Source organism: Myxocyprinus asiaticus, chromosome 34, assembly GCF_019703515.2.
Source record: "Myxocyprinus asiaticus isolate MX2 ecotype Aquarium Trade chromosome 34, UBuf_Myxa_2, whole genome shotgun sequence".
Taxonomy (NCBI): domain Eukaryota; kingdom Metazoa; phylum Chordata; class Actinopteri; order Cypriniformes; family Catostomidae; genus Myxocyprinus; species Myxocyprinus asiaticus.
Window position 1 is genome coordinate 28,932,375 of NC_059377.1, and position 19,955 is coordinate 28,952,329.

Consider the following 19,955-nt stretch of genomic DNA (forward strand, 5'->3'; position numbering starts at 1 on the left):
GCCCAGGTAAGATGCCTCTGACATTGTCTGTGGTTCAGGAGTGGCTTAACAAGAGGAATACGACAGCTGTAGCCAAATTCCTTGACACGTCTGTGTGTGGTGGCTCTTGATGCCTTGACCCCAGCCTCAGTCCATTCCTTGTGAAGTTCACCGAAATTCTTGAATCGATTTTGCTTGACAATCATAAGGCTGCGGTTCTCTTGGTTGGTTGTGCATCTTTTTCTTCCACACTTTTTCCTTCCACTCAACTTTCTGTTAACATGCTTGGATACAGCACTCTGTGAACAGCCAGCTTCTTTGGCAATGAATGTTTGTGGCTTACCCTCCTTGTGAAGGGTGTCAATGATTGTCTTCTGGACAACTGTCAGATCAGCAGTCTTCCCCATGATTGTGTAGCCTAGTGAACCAAACTGAGAGACCATTTTGAAGGCTCAGGAAACCTTTGCAGGTGTTTTGAGTTGATTAGCTGATTGGCATGTCACCATATTCAAATTTTTTGAGATAGTGAATTGGTGGGTTTTGTTAAATGTGAGCCAAAATCATCACAATTAAAAGAACCAAAGACTTAAACTACTTAAGTCTGTGTGCATTGAATTTATTTAATACACGAGTTTCACAATTTGAGTTGAATTACTGAAATAAATGAACTTTTCCACGACATTCTAATTTATTGAGATGCACCTGTATATTCATAAACCCTTGCAGATAGAGATGCACCCTCTAGCGGTCCACGCTGAGCAGCGCAGCAATATGAAATAATTTATCATTACAATTAAACTAGCAAAGTTTGTGAAAATGATTGCTTGCCAAATGTTGGCAAGTACACTTGTAACACGTCACAGAACAAAGCAATAATTAGTGATCTATCTGAATCATCATGGCAAAAAGTGCGTCAGATATTTGATTCTCCCGTATATAGCCTCTCCATGATTTGAAATGAAGCGCAATAACTATCACGTAACTAACGCTTTTTATGGGTAAAAAGAAAAGAAATGGAGACCGTTCATCAGCATGCGCACACCGACGCCAGTTATGGTCTTAAGCCGGTGTATACCTGCATGATGGACGAAGCTGAGCTATATTCACACTATGTACAATCGAACTGATAGTATTACTGTTGTCTTGTATATCAGTCTCCATGTTGTTAACCTGTTACGTTCATTTGGAGCACGCCACACACATGCAGCTGATCAGATCGGGAGTGGCATTAAGACAGGCCCTATTAATTTTTTTCTCTTCCTTATTCAGCCTTTGGTGGATGTACAGTGTATCTAACTATAGCATTTGCAATTTTTTATTTATAATAAAAATAATCGTATCAAAACGCAAATTCGAATTAATCAAAAAAATTGGAAAAACCACCCAGCCCTACCTAAAGCCCATCCTTAATATGCTGCCCTGGTTCCAATGTCACACACCCCACCCATTTCACAAGAAAGAGTGAAACTCAAGCTGAAGTTTCAAACTCTGGAGACTAGCTAGCCATTGAAATGAACACAGATTTACACTGTGCCCACAATTTAAATTTTTCCTGCGCTGGATACACAACTTTGCAAGTTTGGCGACAATTTATTAAATCATGTCTTTGTTCGGCAGATGCCACGTTGATCTGACGTTGCACATTTTCATCAGCTCAAATATACAAAAGAGCCCTGATTTTGGGGGCCTGGGTAGCTCAGTGAGTAAAGACGCTGACTACCACCCCTGGAGTTCACAAGTTCGAATCCCAGGGCGTGCTGAGTGACTCCAGCCAGGTCTCCTAAGCAACCAAATTGGCCCGGTTGCTAGGGAGGGTAGAGTCACATGGGGTAACCTCCTCGTGGTGGCTATAATGTGGTTTGCTCTCGGTGGGGCACGTGGTGAGTTTTGTGTGGATGCCGCGGTGGATGGTGTGAAGCCTCCACACGTGCTATGTCTCCGCAGTAACACGCTCAACAAGCCATGTGATAAGATGCGCGGGTTGACTGTCTCGGACGTGGAGGCGACTGAGATTCGTCCTCTGCCACCTGGATTGAGGTGAGTCATTACGCCACCACGAGGACTTGGAGTGCATTGGGAATTGGGCATTCCAAATTGGGGAGAAAAAGGGAAAACAAAATAAAAGAGCCCTGATTTCTTCTACTGACCAATACTGGAGAGTGGAGAATCGTTATTGATCAGTTGAGGTAAGCTGGTAGCTAGATATGAAAAATTGGGAAATGAGTTTCTTGGTGCTGAAACCTCTGACCTGACTCACCGAAACTCCGCCTTTGACATTAACCCCGCCTCAATCCCAGTTGGCCTTTTTTTGCCCACGGGTAATCGTCGGGCCAAAGGCTGATGGCCCGGAGGAAGCCCTGAGGAGGCATGATAATGCCCAGGAAGCGACAGTGGGAACGTAACTTGCCCTGCACGCACTAGCACGCCCTCATTTGGCCCGTTAGTGGAAACACGGCTAATGTATAAGCGCATCTTTAAGCCCAAAACATACTCTAAACAAGTACATGAATGCAGACGCAACTTACTACGCAAGCTCCAATTCACACGTTGTTGCGTTCTGTAATGTATCAGTTCCTAATTCATAAACCATCGCAAGTACCTGCTGCATTCTCAGCATTGCCTTAAGTGGCCTTTATAGTGAGATTAGAGTGAACTGTCAACTTCTACGGGGAGTTTTCTCTTTCAAGCCAGCTACTGTCATGGCTGAGCCACAGTTCGAAGAGAATATTGCTGAGTTAAAGTTAAATAGTCAATATAAACTCAGCAAAAAAAGAAACGTCCTCTCAATTTCAACTGCTTTTATTTTCAGCAAACTTAACATGTGTAAATATTTGTATGAACATAAAAAGATTCAACAACTAAGACCTAAACTGAACAAGTTTCACAGACATGTGACTAACAGAAATTGAATAATGTGTCCCTGAACAAATGGGGGGTCAAAATCAAAAGTAACAGTCAGTATCTGGTGTGGCCACCAGCTGCATTTAGTACTGCAGTTCATCTCCTCCTCATGGACTGCACCAGATTTGCCAGTTCTTGCTGTGAGATGTTACCCCACTCTTCCACCAAGGCACTTGCAAGTTCCCGGACGTTTCTGGGGGGAATGACCCTAGCTCTCACCCTCCGATCCAACAGGTCCCAGATGTGCTCAATGGGATTGAGATCCAGGCACTTCGCTGGCCATGGCAGAACACTGACATTCCTGTCTTGCAGGAAATCATGCACCGAACAAGCAGTATGGCTGGTGGAATTGTCATGCTGGAGGGTCATATCAGGATGTCTTCCCTGTAACGTACAGCATTGAGATTGTTGTCATTGCAGGCAAGCTCAGTCCGATGATGCTGTGACACACTGCCCCAGACCATGACGGACTGTCCACCTCCATATCGATTCCGCTCCAGAGTACAGGCCTCGGTGTAACGCTCATGCCTTCGATGATAAACGTGAGTCCGACCATCACCCCTGTTGAGAAAAAACCGCGACTCATCAGCGAAGAGCACTTTTTGCCAGTCCTTTCTGGTCCAGCGAAGGTGGGTTTGTGCCCATAGGCGACGTTGTTGCCGGTGATGTCTGGTAAGGACCTGCCTTACAACAGGCCTACAAGCCCTCAGTCCAGCCTCTCTCAGCCTAATGCGGACAGTCTGAGCACTGATGGGGGGGATTGTGCATTCCTGGTGTAACTTGGGCAGTTGTTGTTGCCATCCTGTACCTGTCCTGCAGGTGTGATATTCGGATGTACCGATCCTGTGCAGGTGTTGTTACACGTGGTCTGCCACTGCGAGGATAATCAGCTGTCCTTCCTGTAGCGCTGTCTTATGCCGAGTTTACATTACACGATTTTAGGCCCGATTTCACTCGCCGTCAGTTTTGTGAAGATTGCTGACAAAAGCCCAAAATCATAGGCAAATCAGAGCTCGCGCCTGTGAGCGATGAACTCAATGTATGAATTATCAAAGACGTGATCTGAGAGAAGCGCCGACATGTCACCGATGTCAGCAAGATATCTAGAATGTTAAATATCTGGACCTATCTGCGATTCCAAATCGTGCAATGTGAAATGTGTTTTGACTGAATACAACTGCAGCGTTGACCTACAGCCAATGAGAGAGCAAGAAACAGGGCACGGGAAGTTTCAGTGGGAGGAGTCTTGATGTACCTGCAACAGAACATCAACTAGCATGGCTGCGGTATCAAGAAAGTGTCATTGGACTGATGAAATGGAGGAAAAATTTGTGGAACACTGGCAGGAGCACCAGTGCCTATTTGCTGTTTCCTCTGAACTGTACCACAACCAGGTGGAGAAAGAGAAGAGTTGGAGAGAAACTGCCAATTCTCTTGGACAGTCAGGTAAGCAAATAGGTAGATTTTTCAGTAGGAGGTACTTTTTCATATTGTAACCAATAAAATATATGATGCCTTTACACATTATGTAAAGGCTATTAAAAACATACACATCATATTCTGAAATGCATAACATATGATCATGCATTTGTTTTCTTTCTTGTGTAATTCTTGTATCACTTCTCGCATGTACTCTGTTGTGAAACGTAATTTGGAGTCCAGGCAGAGTCGTCAAGGATTCGTCAATAGTGAAATTTTTTATAATGTATTCAACCCTGACGTCTTTGAAAGACATGTAGTGTGTAGGAGGCATTAGGCGTCTCACAGTACGGACATTGCAATTTATTGCCCTGGCCACATCTGCAGTCCTCATGCCTCCATGCAGCATGCCTAAGGCACGTTCACACAGATGAGCAGGGACACTGGGCATCTTTTGGTATTTTTCAGAGTCAGTAGAAAGGTCTCTTAAGTGTCCTTAGTTTTTATAACTGTGACCTTAATTGCCTACCGTCTGTAAGCTTTTAGTGTCTTAACGACCGTTCCACAGGTGCATGTTCATTAATTGTTTATGGTTCAATGAACAAGCATGGAAAACATTGTTTAAACACTTTACAATAAAATTTTGTAAAGTTATTTGGATTTTTACAAAATTATCTTTAAAATACAGTGTCCTGAAAAAGGAACGTTTCTTTTTTTGCTGAGTTTATTTATAGCAAATTACCAGAGGACTAACCTGTCTAGTTTAATGGCACAGACTTTTGAAGGTAATTCTATCACCCCCTTGGGTTCTGAGGTTTGTTCTCGTAATGATAACGCAAGATTGCACGTTAAGTATGTTCAGCCGGACCGCGCTTCGGCAATGCGGTGGCCTAGCAATCGCATCTTCTTTCACTTAGTTGTGTAGAGTATGTTTCGACTGTTATTCTTCCATGTCAAAACTGGTTCTATGTGTCTCAGACTGCAGAACTGATCAGAGCTCTACAGGAGCTTGAGAACGCAGCCTCGAGTGATGCTGTTCTTCGTCAACGGATCTCTGCTCTACCCCCAGAAGTGCAGGACACCTCTCTACTACATAAAGTTACAGGTGAGGCCACCATTAAAATCATAGTTGTGTTAACATACCTGATTAAACAATCATGATTATGCCTTGCTTATAAGAGACTGCAGGCCAGCCTTTCACTGATGTTGATGGAATGATTTTCCAGTTTGCTTCGTTATACCATCAAATTGCTTCTCCCGTGTTATGATTGTTCCGTTTATGTTTGTCAGATAAAGAGTCAGGGGAGCGTCTCTCTCGGCTGGTGGAAGAGGCCTGCATGCTTCTGGCTGACTACAGCGGACGGCTGGCGGCAGAGATCGATGACCGACGGCAGCTTACGCGCACGCTTGCCGTTTTTTTGCAGAGACAGAAAGATGGCCTGGCCCAGAACGAGCAGAAACTAGAAGTGGGTATATTTACTAACTTCACATATTCTCTCCTTTATTTTGTTTTTGCACTATTATTCCTCAGTAATCTCTACTTATCTAATCAGTTTCTCCTTTTCCACTTCTCTCTTTTTTGGACCTGTGTACAGTCTAAACACTGATCATTTACAATTTGTTTTACCATTGTGCTATTGAATTGAAATTGCACCCTTGGTCATATCAGCATGTCATTCCTATGTATTTGGGTTTGCTCTGGCCATAGAGGGCAGTGACATTCCAAAGTCATTTAGTCTAAGCAAAGAATTTCAGCCCTAAATGTCTATCTTTCAGTCCCTGAGCATGAGAGAAGTACTGTGCAGGTAAGTATAAACAAACTTCTCGTAAAAGTTTTATGCGCATAAATGTCTAACTGCTTAATTGTCAAGCCTTTGCCAACAGGTACCGAGGTTCCTGTGTTCTCCCTGATGTCCTCTTTACAGATCAAATAAAAATAAAATAAAAGACAACAATCTCTTGAGTGTGCAATGTGTTTTACTTGCTGTCTATTTGCATTCACAAATACATTCTATACTTAGTTCAGTAGTTAAAGGGATAGTTCACCCAAAAATGAAAATTCTCTCATCACTTACCCTCATGCCATCCCTGATGTGTATGACTTTCTTCTGCTGAACACAGAGATTTTTAGAAGAATATCTCCGCTCTTTATGTCCATACAATGCAAGTGAATGGTGATCAGGCCTTTGACGCTCCAAAATGGAAATAAAGTCAGCAAAAAAGTAATCCATACGACTCCAGTGGTTTAATCTGTCTTGAGAAGCGATCCAGTTGGTTTTAGGTGAGAACAGACCAAAATATAACACATTTTTCACTGTACATCTTGCCATTGCAGTCTCTAGGCATGATCATGATTTCAAGTTAGATTATACTTCCTAGTGCTTGATGCATAAGCAAAGCGCAAGATGGCGATGTAGGAAGTGTAATCGTGCTTGAAATCGTGATTCCCAAGGAGACTGCTGTCAAGTTGTACAGAGAAAAGGAGTTACATTTTGGTCTGTTCTCACCCAAAACCAACTGGATCGCTTCAGAAGACATTAATTAAACTCTGGAGTCTGATGTGATTATGTTTATGCTGACTTTATCTGCTTTTGGGAGTTTCAAAGGGCTGATCACCATTCACTTGCATTGTGTGGACCTACAGAGCTGAAATTTTCTTCTAAAAATCCCAAAAGGCTTTGATGGCATGAGGGTGAGTAAAGTGATTTTTGGGTGAACTATCCCTTTAAGCAAATTAAGAAACAAATTATTTGGTAACACTTAACAATAAGGAAATATACATTCACATTAGTAAGTTAACAAACTAACAATGAACAATACCATGACAGAATTAATAAATGTTGGATAATGTAAATTCCTACATATACATTTTTACATTTATAAGCTGAATGTTAACACTAATTAATACATTAAGAACTAACAATTAAAAATAACATTAAAAAATTACATGAAACAATATTAATACACACTGTAAGCAAAGTCATCCATTGTTAGTTCATGTGTATTTACATGCAGTTGCACAAAACAGCTACGAAGTATGTACATGTGGTTAATATTACATTGTACTTGTGTATATACAAATGAACACTGACACTGTAAAATAAAGTGTGACCAAATTAACTAATGATGGATCTAACTTTTATTGTAAAGTGTTACCAGTTATTCTGTTGTACTTTTGAAGTATACATTTATTCACCCTACATATCTAGGACTAGAAATGTGACAATAAACATCTAAAAATAGTTCTTTTAAAAACATCATGCATTTTTACTAATATATTATTAGTTTTAATTTGAACCCCTTAAAGTTTAGCTGCAGACACTTAAGGGTTATCCATACAGTGATGCAGCCTTTTATTGAAATGGGACATTTAAGTAATTGATGTCCCCATCATTTTACTCCCAAATGTTGACCTTACTTTGTTTCACAGGAACTATTGGTAGCTACATAGGAACTTTTCAGATGAATTATAAATAGAGATAAACCATGACAGACCTTTATGATAGATGAAATAGATTTAGTTCTTAGTTATTGATTGAATTTAAGTTTTTGATTAGTCAGGAGTTTATCAGATGCATTGCAGCATTATGCATTCCAGTGCTGTATTCATTACACAAATAAGTATTTAAAATATGTTTGAACTAAATCAAGATCACATGTCCCAAATTAAGTTAAAAGTATCCCTCTTTTTAGTTAATTTGCATTATAGAATAGTGGTAGTTTAACATTTGTCAAAATTTTTTGTAGCTGATGCCAATTAAACAGTAGGAAATTTAAAGGGTCACCAATGCTGGAATTCATCCACTATGTTGTGTGCTTTTAGACAACACTGGCTGTCTGATGTGTGTGGACACTTAAGTGTGTTGTCTGAGCTGTGTTAGCTGCACATTCAGAGATGTACAGTATATAAATATAGCACAAAGGAAATGCTATAAATAACAGCACTCAAAACTCTTAAACTTTTTCTCACTTACACCTGTATGAAAAAGATTGATTATGGAACGGGTTAATGTGAGAACATTCAAAATGCCTGCTAAACCAGTTATGTAATAACATGCTATTCACTTTTGAATCTTAGTTAACTTGATATAGTAAACTCCAGTCAGAGTTTGCTTTTCTTTTTGCCTCTTCTCATAAAAAAAAAAATCTAACTTTCAAAGCAAAAAATAAAATAATAGTAATAGTAATAGTAATTACACAAGGAACATTGTACTGCATCCCAAAACTTGGAAAACCATAAAAAAAATTTTTTTGCTGATATACTTCTGGTAATATTTGCACATGCGCAACCAGTAAATTCTCAGACTCGTAACAAGGTTGTGTGCATGTTTGTTTCAGGAATACAAGCGTAAACTGGCACGGGTGTCCCTGGTACGGAAAGAGCTGCGGTCTCGTCTCAGCAGCCTCCCGGACCTCTCCAGGCTTCCGAGCGTCATGGGTGGCCACGTCCGCCTGCCCTCCTCTGGCGATCTTTACAGCCCCTCCGATTGAACCTTTATCTCTCAGATCTTAAACCCAATCATCAATCCTCCTTGTCTCTACTGACTGTCCTCTCTTGCTTTACTTTTGAGTGTCCCATGATTTGGAATTTGACATCATTTCTCCACTATACTATTAGTGGATTTGTCCAATATGCAGTCCATGGCTGCTTGTGTGTTTAAATGATCAGCGTCATCCTTGTGTTATTGTGTCCCTGTGGTGTTACAAAACATTTCTAACAACATGAGTCAGTTGTAGAACTCTTGAACCATTTCTTTTGGCAGCAATTTGACCTTTCTTTCTCAATTGTTTTGCTCTTGAAACGTACTTAAAATGACACAAGAATTAGTTTTTAATTTTTACACCTGTGGTTGTTTTATTCTAGTCTACATTTACTCACAAGTATAAGTTACAGGCAGTTTGGTTAGATCTCTCTTTACCAGCTCAAACTCCTCTTCAGCTGACCTCATAGTACCTAAGATCCCCAAATTTGTGATGATATTAGTTTTGTATTTTTGCTGTGAATATTACTTTCAGTATCGTATAATCAGCTGCAGTATTTTAGTACGGCAATCATACCAAAAAGCCCCTTTTTATCTGAACTGAAAGTTACATAACATTTGTTAGTGATGTAGCTAATAAATGTACTTAATCTTGAGTGCTTTGCAGTTAGAATTAGTATCTCAAAATATGCATATTTTGATCTCTTCGGATGTATTTCATTGTAATTATGAGATCATGATATTTTCAACATTTGAAAAAAAAAAAGAAAAAAAAAAAGCCTGCAAGCCGCAATTGATCTTAATTAATCAAACATTTAGGTTGAACTGTCATCCTATCTCCCTTTTATCTGCAGACACATGCATTTGTTAAGATTATTAAATCGTTCCTCTTCCCTATTGGTTTGTTGGGTTAAAGCAAGAGTGTTTGTGTGCATTTTACTGTATAATTGCTCCCTCATTGGTTAACTGTGACAGTAAAAATTGGACTTCTAGTTACAACCATTTTCTCTGTGGGGTCTGAAGGGGCTGCTCATTGCCTGTGAATCCACAACTTTTAACTTATTGAGTTGCCAGTGTACATTTTAACATCAGCCTTTGTAAATAGTGTGTTAGTCTGAGCCAAATAAAGCTGAACACAACAAATCAAAGCATATTCTTTTTTGTTTTGTATTATATTGTTTTGATTAAAATTCATTTTCTTATGAAAAGGTGTTTTACCACACCAGGGGTAAAAGGCTCCCAAATATGGGGTAAAAGGCACCCAGGGGGATTAGTGACATTGTGTAAATATAGGGACAATAGTTTTAGGGCAACATTTTTATCTTAGGCAAATACTTTTGAGACCAAGATGCTTTTTTTTTTTTTTTTTTTTTTTTTTTTTTTGAGTAATAAATTAAGATAATACCAGAGATTTTTTAGCAGAGACCAGCCACTTCTATTAAAACGAATAGGAGAAATTGGAACGGTCAACGGATGTAGAAAGGAAGTCCCGCCTTACACGTAAAAGAGCCAATCAACTTCTAGATACAGACATCGCCTGTCAATCAACTTGAGAACGTGCATGCGCATTAGCTATACAAACCGGGAAAATTGCGTTTCTTTGGCGTAATTTATGATACCAGAGTTGTCAGATGTTACTGCTGATTTGAAATATGTTCTTTGATCGTAATCTTGACCAACCGTTTTGGAGATTTCGGTCTTTGCCCATTTAAGTAGATTGGAGCTGCACTTTCATGACTGGAAATAGCTTCCCGGGATAGTCCCAAAGATGTCCGCCAGTGGAGTGACTTGCTAGAAAGACTTTGATAATACTTATTCAAAACAACCACCTAAAAGGGTTAACCATTTCCTGTTAATTTCAATCACATTTGGCATTTCATAATATCTCAGATATTCTGTAAACAAATGAATCTCCATTGTGATCGGATCAGTCAATGTGAACGCACTTTGAACATTCTTCATATCAAATCTATTTGTCCCACTTAAAAAAAAACAAAAAAAAAAAAAAAAAAGAAAGAAAAGAAATCATTGGGGCCTTTAGCCCCTGCAAACAGGGAGGCTTTTTGCCCTAAATACTGTCCTTTCACTTACTGGACAGTTATCATTATTTTTGTATAATTATTTTTAATCACATCACCAAAATTGAAAATGATAAATAAGCATTTTGTCTAATAATAAATGTGATTATTTCAGGGTTTCTCAGCTGCAACATTTTAAACATTATCAGGCCTAAATATAAGATTACATTGCACGCAATGATCTCATGGATTTTTTTTTTTTTTTTTTTTTTTTTTTTTTTTTGTGCAGTGTATAGTGACAAACAGTGCTGTGATAGTTTTTGTTGCTGTTCAGTGTTTTGGGAGAAAATCTAATCAAAGGTGCCTTTACCCCAGGAGGCCTTTAGGCCCGTTGTGTAGGCTATATTTGTATTTTACAGGTTTTAATCCAAACTCTCCCTGATTGTTTCAAAGGTGTCCTGGACATTTTGTTGTGATTGTGCTGTTTTCTAAAAACAATAGTGTCAAAACATGATGAATTTAATCATTTGGAAAATGCAACGCAATATAAAGTGATTATGTTGTTTAAGAGCTTTACATCTAATCGGTTGTTTTGTTTAATGTTTTTTGAGCACATCAATGACGAGTTAATTAATTGCCTACCTAAATGGCCCATACTGAAGTGTTTTAGTTTCAGTCTTTGCAGTCTGTATGGGGTTGCAAGCAGATTCGATATTTGCACACGGGGCGCAGTCACAAGACTTCAGATAAATCTTTTTTTTTTTTTTTTCCACAGAGCACCAAAATTTTAGCCTACTATAACTCCTATATCACATTTAAACAAGACAGAATATAAAATGAGTATGTGATAATGTCCTCTTTTGCTGCATACGACAGCTGACTGTTACAAAATTACAGTTTATTTTTTTATTATATATTTTTTTTTATTATTTACCACAGCACCAAAGAAATACATCAAGTAAATTCAATATATGCACACATCATAAATACAGCATCACGAGTTATTTTGCTCTGGCTCTTTTTCTAGTATGTCCTCAGTTGAGGTGATCCAGAAGGATGCAAATGTCGTGATCTTCCGTGATTTTTGAAGAAGAATAAACACCTCTATATAGTTTCATCAGAAACGATTTGCGCACGGTTCACAGTCACAAGGCTTCAAATAACAGCGCTTTTGCACTGAGCCTCAAATATTCACTCAGTACCTCATGGGGATGCTGCCAGCGCTGTGACGGAACCTAATTTAGCGCTCATTGAATTATTATATGTTATATTAAATATATATTCTTAGTTTAGAAAAACCTGTCTTTATTGGCAGTTTTTTAACTTTTAAAAAGGAACTTTGGGAAATAGGTCATCTTCTCAGTAGTGAAGGAAAATTCAAATCATGGTCAAAAAAGATCCGGAAAAAATTCATTTGGTCACCGACAACGGCGCCAGAATGTACACCATCACATCGGAAAGGTAAGGGGACTATTTTCTTTATTCTTATTCTCATTATTATTATTATTATTATTATTTTCTAAAGATTGATTTTTATTTAATTGAAATTAGATTTTGAGTGTTATTTAAACATGAGTGTAGCTGATTTCATTGACAAAATCCCAAAGTTTTGTTTCGTTTCACTTTTTATTATTATTATTATTATTATTATTATTATTATTATTATTATTATTATTTATTTTTTTTTTTTACCCCATTTCTTCTCAATAACTCAACAGTAAAAATTGGGTGATGTTACACAAGATTATTTCGCACGGGTCTTAGCTGTGCGCAAACTTTGCACAGCGCCCCAAATGAATTACAGCAGACTCAACATGCATTTGAGTGGGAGGAGATATTAGCAGAGGAATAATTCTTTCAGCTGGGTTTTACTCAAGTGTTAATGTACTGACTCTACACTCATTTGTTACTTTGGAGTATAGCCTAAAGCAATTAATGTGTAATGAATAAAGCACCTGAATGCATAATGATGCATCTGATAAAGAAATCTGACATTTATTGGCTACCCTTTGTTTTGGCTATTTATAGCCTAAAAAGCCATTTGGTTTGACATGACTTTTTATACAGTTTCACATTCACAACTTAAGCTATTCATTGTTCAATATCTTTTAAAGGTCTTCTCTTAGCAAAAAACGCATCAAAACAAAACCGAGTACTTTTAGTGATTACCCATATAGCACGTCCATCTCCAAGATTTTTGTTTTTGATCTTTTTATCTCAAAAGCATCACAATCTACTTGACATCTGGTAAACATCTTAAAAAGATCAGATTTACAAACATTCTAAATAATAAACATCTCAAAGTCATCTGTTGGATCTCTCAGTGGTAACGTGCTCAACAAGCCACGTGATAAAATGTGCGGATTGATGGTCTCAGACGCAGAGGCAACTGGGATTCTCCTCCCACCCAGATTGAGGCGAGTCACTACACCACCACGAGGATTTAGAGTGCATTGGGAATTGGGCATTCCAAAAAAAAATAAAAATAAATAAAAAAAAAAAATGAAAATCGGTATAATGACATCTGCTGAATGTTTTATTGGCATCCGAGACATATTTATTGACACACTCACTGAGCACTTTATCAGGAACACCTGACAGGCTGGTTTGAGTATTTCTGTAACTGCTGATCTCCTGGGATTTTCACACACAACAATCTCTAGAGTTTACACAGAATGGTGCCAAAAACAAAACAAAAAAACATCCAGTGAGTGACAGTTCTATGGACGGAAACGCCTTGATGAGAGAGGTCAACAGAGAATGGCCAGACTGGTTCGAGCTGACAGAAAGGCTACAGTAACTCAGATAACCACTCTGTACAATTGTAGGTGAGCAGAATAGCATCTCAGAATGCACAACATGTTGAACCTTGAGGCAGATGGGCTACAACAGCAGAAGACCATGTCAGGCATTTTATTAGGACCATAGTGTTCCTAATAAAGAGCACAGTGAGTGTATGTCTTACACATGTATATTGCAGATGAGCAAACGATGTAAAAAAAACGACGTATTTCTGATGTAAACACAAACATCAAATAAATGTCTGGGGGATGTGAATGTGCAATCAGGGTACTGTCATTCATTTGAGCATGAACTATGCATTGTAATCTCATATAGAATGCTTAAAGTGACCCACTGCAGGTCAACAAGAGTTGGTAGAAAATGTCACAGCTTCTTACGACTGCATCAAAACAGTCGTAAGAAGATATTATTTGAGATATTATGAGAAATCTTTAGGTGATTTCAATCTTTGTTTCCTTATGTTAATGGCTGTATCTAACCCTCCCTGTTCTAGTTTGTCCTCAGGTGAGATGAAGGATGGTAAACATTGCCATGACAACAGCCGTGCCCAGGAAGAGAGAGAGCATGAGAAAAAACTTGCCAAAAAACGCCTCTACATTGTTTCAGCAGTCTGTCTGGTCTTTATGGTGGGTGAGATCCTAGGTATGTGCCCCTTACTGCTTATTTTCTTTGCCCGTCAATTGCAGTTTTAAGCAAGACAATAATCTAATCTGATTATGCAATAAAAGAACATTTAATTTGGAGTTAAAAATAGTTCAATGATATATAATCACGTTTTATCGTTCCAAACCAGTATGACTTTCTTTCCTCTGTGAAACACAAAAGGAGAAATGTTGAAGAATATACTGGTCGCTCTTTTCCAAGCAATTACAATGAATATAGACTGGAGCTTTCAAGCTCCAAAAAGGACACAAAGCACCATAAAACTATCATGAAAGAGGTCCATATGACTTCTGCACTATACACTGATGAGCCAAAACATTATGACCACCTGCCTAATATGCTGTTGGTCCTCTGCATTCCGCTAAAACAGCACCATCCCACAGAGGCATGGACTCTACAAGACCCGTGAAGGAGTCCTCAAACCATTCCCAAACAATGTGTGCAATGTGGCAGGGCGCATTATCCTGCTGAAAGAGGCCACTGCCATCAGGGAATTCCATTGCCATAAAGGGGTGTACTTTGCCTGCAACGATGTTTGGTGGCATGTGTCAAATTGACGTCTACTTGAATGGACAGACCCAGGGTTTCCCAGCAGAACATTGCTCAGAGCATCACACTCCCTCCACCGGCTTGTCATCTTTCCACAGTGCATCCTGGTGCCATCAATTCCTCAGGTAAAAGCCGCACACGTACGTGGCCGTCCACGTGATGTAAAAGAAAATGGGACTAAATGTCAAGGCGACCTTCTTCCAGTTCCGACGCTCACGTGCACATTGTAGGCACTTTTGATGGTGGACAGGGGTCATTATGGGCACTCTGACCGGTCGGCGGCTACGCAGCCCCATACGCAGCTGGGTGAAATGCACTGTGTATTGTGACACATTCCTACTGTAACCATCATTAAAATTTTCAGTGACTTGTTCCACAGTAGACCTTCTGTCAGTTCGGGTCAGACGGGACAGCCTTCGTTGCTCTCGCCCATTGATGAGCCTTGGGCTCCCAACACCCTGTTGCCGGTTTATGGTTTGTCCCTCCTCGGATCACTGCTGACCGGGAGCACCCTGCAAGCCTTGCCGTTTCAGAGATGCCCTGACCCAGTCGTCTGGCCATAACAATTTGGCCCTTGTCAAAGTTTCTCAGGTCTTTTCTCCTGCCCATTTCTCCTGCATTCAACATGTTGACTACGAGAACTGATTGTTCACTTACCATCTAATCTACCCAGACCTTGACATGTGGCCTTGTTAGGAGATGATCAATGTTATTCGCTTCACCTGTGAGTGGTCATAATGTTTTGCCTCATCTGTGTATTCCAGGTCTTCTGAAGCCATATGATAGCTTTGAGTGAGGAACAGATTGAAATTTATGTCTGTAACAATTCTTTTTGAAGCTTGAAAGCTTCAGTCTCTCTTTGTAATTGCATGGAAGAGAGCGACCAATACATTCTTAAAGATTTCTCCTTTGGAGTTCCACCAAAGAAAGAAAGTCTGGCGGGTTTGGAACAACTTTCTTTCAACAATTCAGTGTATTTTAATGTTTTATTCTGATATGCATGATGTATTTTATTACTCAGACAAAGGGCTGCCGGTGAATATGCATTGCTGTCTGATCTGTGTACAGGTGGTTATTTTGCTGGGAGTTTGGCAGTGATGACAGATGCCGCCCACCTGCTTGTGGACCTCACCAGCTTCATCATCAGTTTATGCTCGCTGTGGCTGTCATCCAGACCTGCCACACGTACTCTCAGTTATGGCTGGCATCGAGCAGGTAAATGATTTGAATTGTAGAACAGTAAATTGTTGTCATATGCCCTACAACCTGAGCAGATGTTTAGAGACGGATGCAAAGAGTCTTTGAGAAATAGTGCACCATAAAATTAGAAAGTCATTGAAAATGTGCATACTGAGTATACGTACGTGGCATACTAAGGTAGTTTGCCAATGCTGCATATGCAAGTGAACTGTATTGGAAGTGCATCTGTTTGTACTGTGTAATTTCATTAGTAAACTGCTATATATTTTCAGAAATCCTTGGTGCTCTTCTGTCTGTCTTCACCATCTGGCTTGTTACTGGTGTGCTTGTGTATCTGGCAGTAGAAAGGCTCATTGATGATGACTTCACTATTGAGGGCACTGTCATGCTTATCACCTCTGGCTGTGCTGTTCTAGCCAACATTATGTAAGACAAAAAACCTATTCTGCAGTGCAGTACTGTTATGGAATGTATACACACACTATTAATGGTCCTAAACTTATCCTAATAGTACATTGCCAAACTTTAGAATTTTGGCATTAAGTCTATTCCTGTGCTTTCAAATGTAATGAGTACTGATTATGTTACAGTCAGTGAATGGACTATGTGTGGTCTAACCAATTGTAGGCTTTTACATTTGATAAAATGGTTGAAACTGACGTTCTGTCTGTTTATCTCTGCATAGAATGGCCCTCACTCTACATCAATCAGGCCATGGCCATAGTCATGGTGGTCTGAGCTCCCACGGACATAGTCACGACCATGAGAAAGAAAAAGGCCACAGCCATGCTAATGCTAACCATCATGATGTAGGTACTGGCAAAAGACAACAAGCTAATGCTAGCGTACGCGCAGCATTTGTCCATGTGATTGGAGACCTTCTACAGAGTGTCAGTGTGCTTGTCAGTGCCCTCATCATCTTTTTTAAGGTAAGAGGTGAGGGATTGGTAGCAGTTTACCATGACGTTTCTTTACATTAGCTTTATAATGCTGAACCAGCACCATTTAAACTTACAGGTGAAGTGCGCCATTTCTGTTCCACAATGTTGCTATGTTGGCTGGTTGGGACGCTCAAACAAACAGAGCAATGTTTTAATAGTGCCACAAAGCCAAAGTGTTTACATTTTCAGGGGAATCAATCTATGAATGGCTTTCTTATAGTGATTTCACCTTTAAAACAGACATTTATAAGGGAATATTGGTATTGTTTGAATGCATTTGTTGTAATACCTATACCAGATTTGATAATTATATATCCATTTTAATGGCATATTTCTGATAAACTAAATTATTTTCCCTTTACAGCCAGAATATAAAATTGCAGATCCCATCTGCACCTTCCTTTTTTCTCTGTTTGTCCTGGGCACCACGTTCACTATCTTGAGGGACATTCTTATCGTCTTAATGGAAGGTACATTTTCTTACTTGAAGTCATTGCTGTTTCATGGCCGGTTCAAAGGCAAAACCATGAATTATAATTCATAGTTTACTTAATTTCATGAAAGAAATATTCTGGGTTCAATACAAGTTAAGCTAAATAGACAGCATTTCTGGCATAATGTTGATTAACACAAAATATCATTTAGATTTGTCTGTCCTTTTCTTTAAAAAAAAACCAAAACAACAATCTGGGTTACAGTGAGGCACTTACAATGGAAGGGAATGGGGCCAATTTTTGGAGGGTTTAAATGCAGAAATGTGAAGCTTATAATTTTATAAAAGCACTTACATGAATTCTTCTGTTAAAACTTGTGTATTATTTGAGCTGTAAAGTTGTTTGAATTGTCATTTTTACAGTTGGTTTAGGGTTTGTTGACATTAAACAAAGTGGTAATATTGTCTATAACTTTACACAGAAAAGATTAGTAAGTGATTTTATTACACTAAAATCATGTTAACACGTATTGTTTATGTATTGTGGCTAAACAGTGAGTATTTTAATGTTTATGGATTGGCCCCATTCACTTCCAAGTGCCTCTCTGAAATCCAGATTTTTGCTTTTTTTAAGGAAAAGGAGGAACAAACTGAAATAACTTTTTGTGGTAATCAATATTATGCCACAAATGCTGTCGATTGAGCTTAACTTGTATTGAACCCAAAATTTACCTTTAAAGCCAAGTCTCATCTTGCAGAATGTGTATATATAGTAAGTGCAAGATACCAGTCAAAAGACTGAACAGACCTACTCATTCTTTATTATTCCTATTTTCCACATTGGAACAAATGGAAGTGTGGGAATTTAGTAGTTATCACAAAATGTTAAATCATTGAAGTATTTATATTATACACAATTTATATTTGTCTATCAAACATTAAAGCCTAAAGCTTTAGATTAAAAAGTTTTTTAAGATCATGTTTAAGATCATACATTTTCTGTCCAAACTTTTGACTAGCAGTGTATATAAAAATATCTCTAAATAAACATTAGATATTGTAACAGCCACTGGGCATTCTGTAAAAGGGCATTCCATTTTTCATGTGCTCTGAATTTTTTATTCTCATTTCAAATTTCTTGGAACATGAGCTGTTTTAATTAGTAGCTCCTAACCAAGTCTTTATCGTCCACAGGCACACCAGCTGGTGTGAACTATAATGAGGTGAGGGAGAGGCTGCTCAAAGTAAAGGGAGTTAAAGCTCTACACAACCTTCACATCTGGGCCCTGACTGTGAACCAGGCTGTGCTCTCTGCTCATGTGGCTATAGGTGACGCTTTACCCTAAACTCTATACGGCCTCTTTATGGCATTTATTAACATATAGCCTAAAGCAAAAATATATTTCTAAATTATTCAGCCCAGGCATGAGTTTCTAACCGTTTGCTCATTTTTATCTTCTCAGATGACACTGTAGAGCCACAGGCGGTGTTAAGAGAAATCACCCAGGCCTGTTTCACAGCCTACAGTTTCCATTCGGTAACCATTCAACTGGAACAACAGGCTGACCAGAGGCCTGACTGTAGCCTTTGTCAAGACCCTTAAAAGTAAAACACCCAGAGACTGACTGCAGTCCAAATGGACAAAAGACCCATCAAAATGATTGTTGAGAATCCTTGATGGAGGATTATTGTGGTGTTAAAGTTATATACACATATTGCACAGGTTTTATTTTGAAATTAACAGTCTTCTCAATCTTGGACCTTTGACCCCTCTGTTTCTGTATCTGTGTTCATCTGGGGGTTGGTACGGGTCGGACAGAGTCACATGACAGTATTTAACTGAGGTTGTGGCAACTCTGACTGAAGATTAAGGATTGCTTTTCTGAACTATTTAGGGTCATATTACGTTTTTATTAGCATTGTAAATCACTAATCCTCATTCAACTACACATTTGTTGTGAATTGTTCTGGTAAGAAAAAGATCGGAAAGTTAAAGGGATAGTTAACAAACAAATACATAAAAAAAATAAATAATAATAATTCTCTTATTTATTCACCCTCATACCATCCCAGATGTATATGACTTTCTTCTGTTGAACACAAACTAATATTGTTAGAAGAATATCTCAGCTCTTTATGTCCATTCAATGCAAGTGAGTGGTGATCAAGTCTTTGAACCTCCAAAAAGTAGATAAAGTCAGCATAAACATAACACATCAGACTCCAGTGGTTGAATCAATGTCTTCTGAAGCGTTCTTGTTGGTTTTGGGTGAGAACAAACCAAAATATAACTCCTTTTTCACTGTACATCTTGCCATTCTCTAGGCACAATCATGATTTTAAGCTCGATTACACTTCCTAGTACTTGACAAATGTGCAGAGCTTTAGATGGCGCTTTAGGAAGTGTAATCAAGCTTGAAATCGTGATCGCCAAGAAGACTGCTGTCAAGATGTACAGTGAAAAAGGAGTTATATTTTGGTCTGTTCTCACCCAAAACCAACTGGATCGCTTCAGAAAACATTAATTAAACCACTGGAGTTGTATGGATAACTTTTATGCTGACTTTAT

At 38.9% G+C, this 19,955-nt stretch overlaps 1 protein-coding gene across 4 annotated transcripts in view; it reads left to right on the plus strand.

Moving 5' to 3' along the window:
• Positions 1–19,513, plus strand: part of LOC127425518 (regulation of nuclear pre-mRNA domain-containing protein 1A-like) — a 36,114-nt gene extending 16,601 nt beyond the window's left edge. For 2 of the 4 annotated variants that reach the window (XM_051671601.1, XM_051671602.1), the window contains 3 exons: positions 5,278–5,404; positions 5,590–5,765; positions 8,638–9,923. In XM_051671601.1, coding sequence (XP_051527561.1) covers positions 5,278–5,404; positions 5,590–5,765; positions 8,638–8,790 — 456 coding nt within the window. In that variant the 3' untranslated portion in view covers positions 8,791–9,923. Of the gene's footprint in view, positions 1–5,277; positions 5,405–5,589; positions 5,766–8,637; positions 9,924–12,010; positions 12,260–14,092; positions 14,243–15,880; positions 16,028–16,284; positions 16,439–16,697; positions 16,942–17,317; positions 17,424–18,580; positions 18,716–18,849 lie in introns of those variants that run through there. The other 2 variants (XM_051671604.1, XM_051671600.1) reach the window with 2 other exon arrangements.
• The last annotated feature ends 442 nt before the right edge of the window (positions 19,514–19,955 follow it).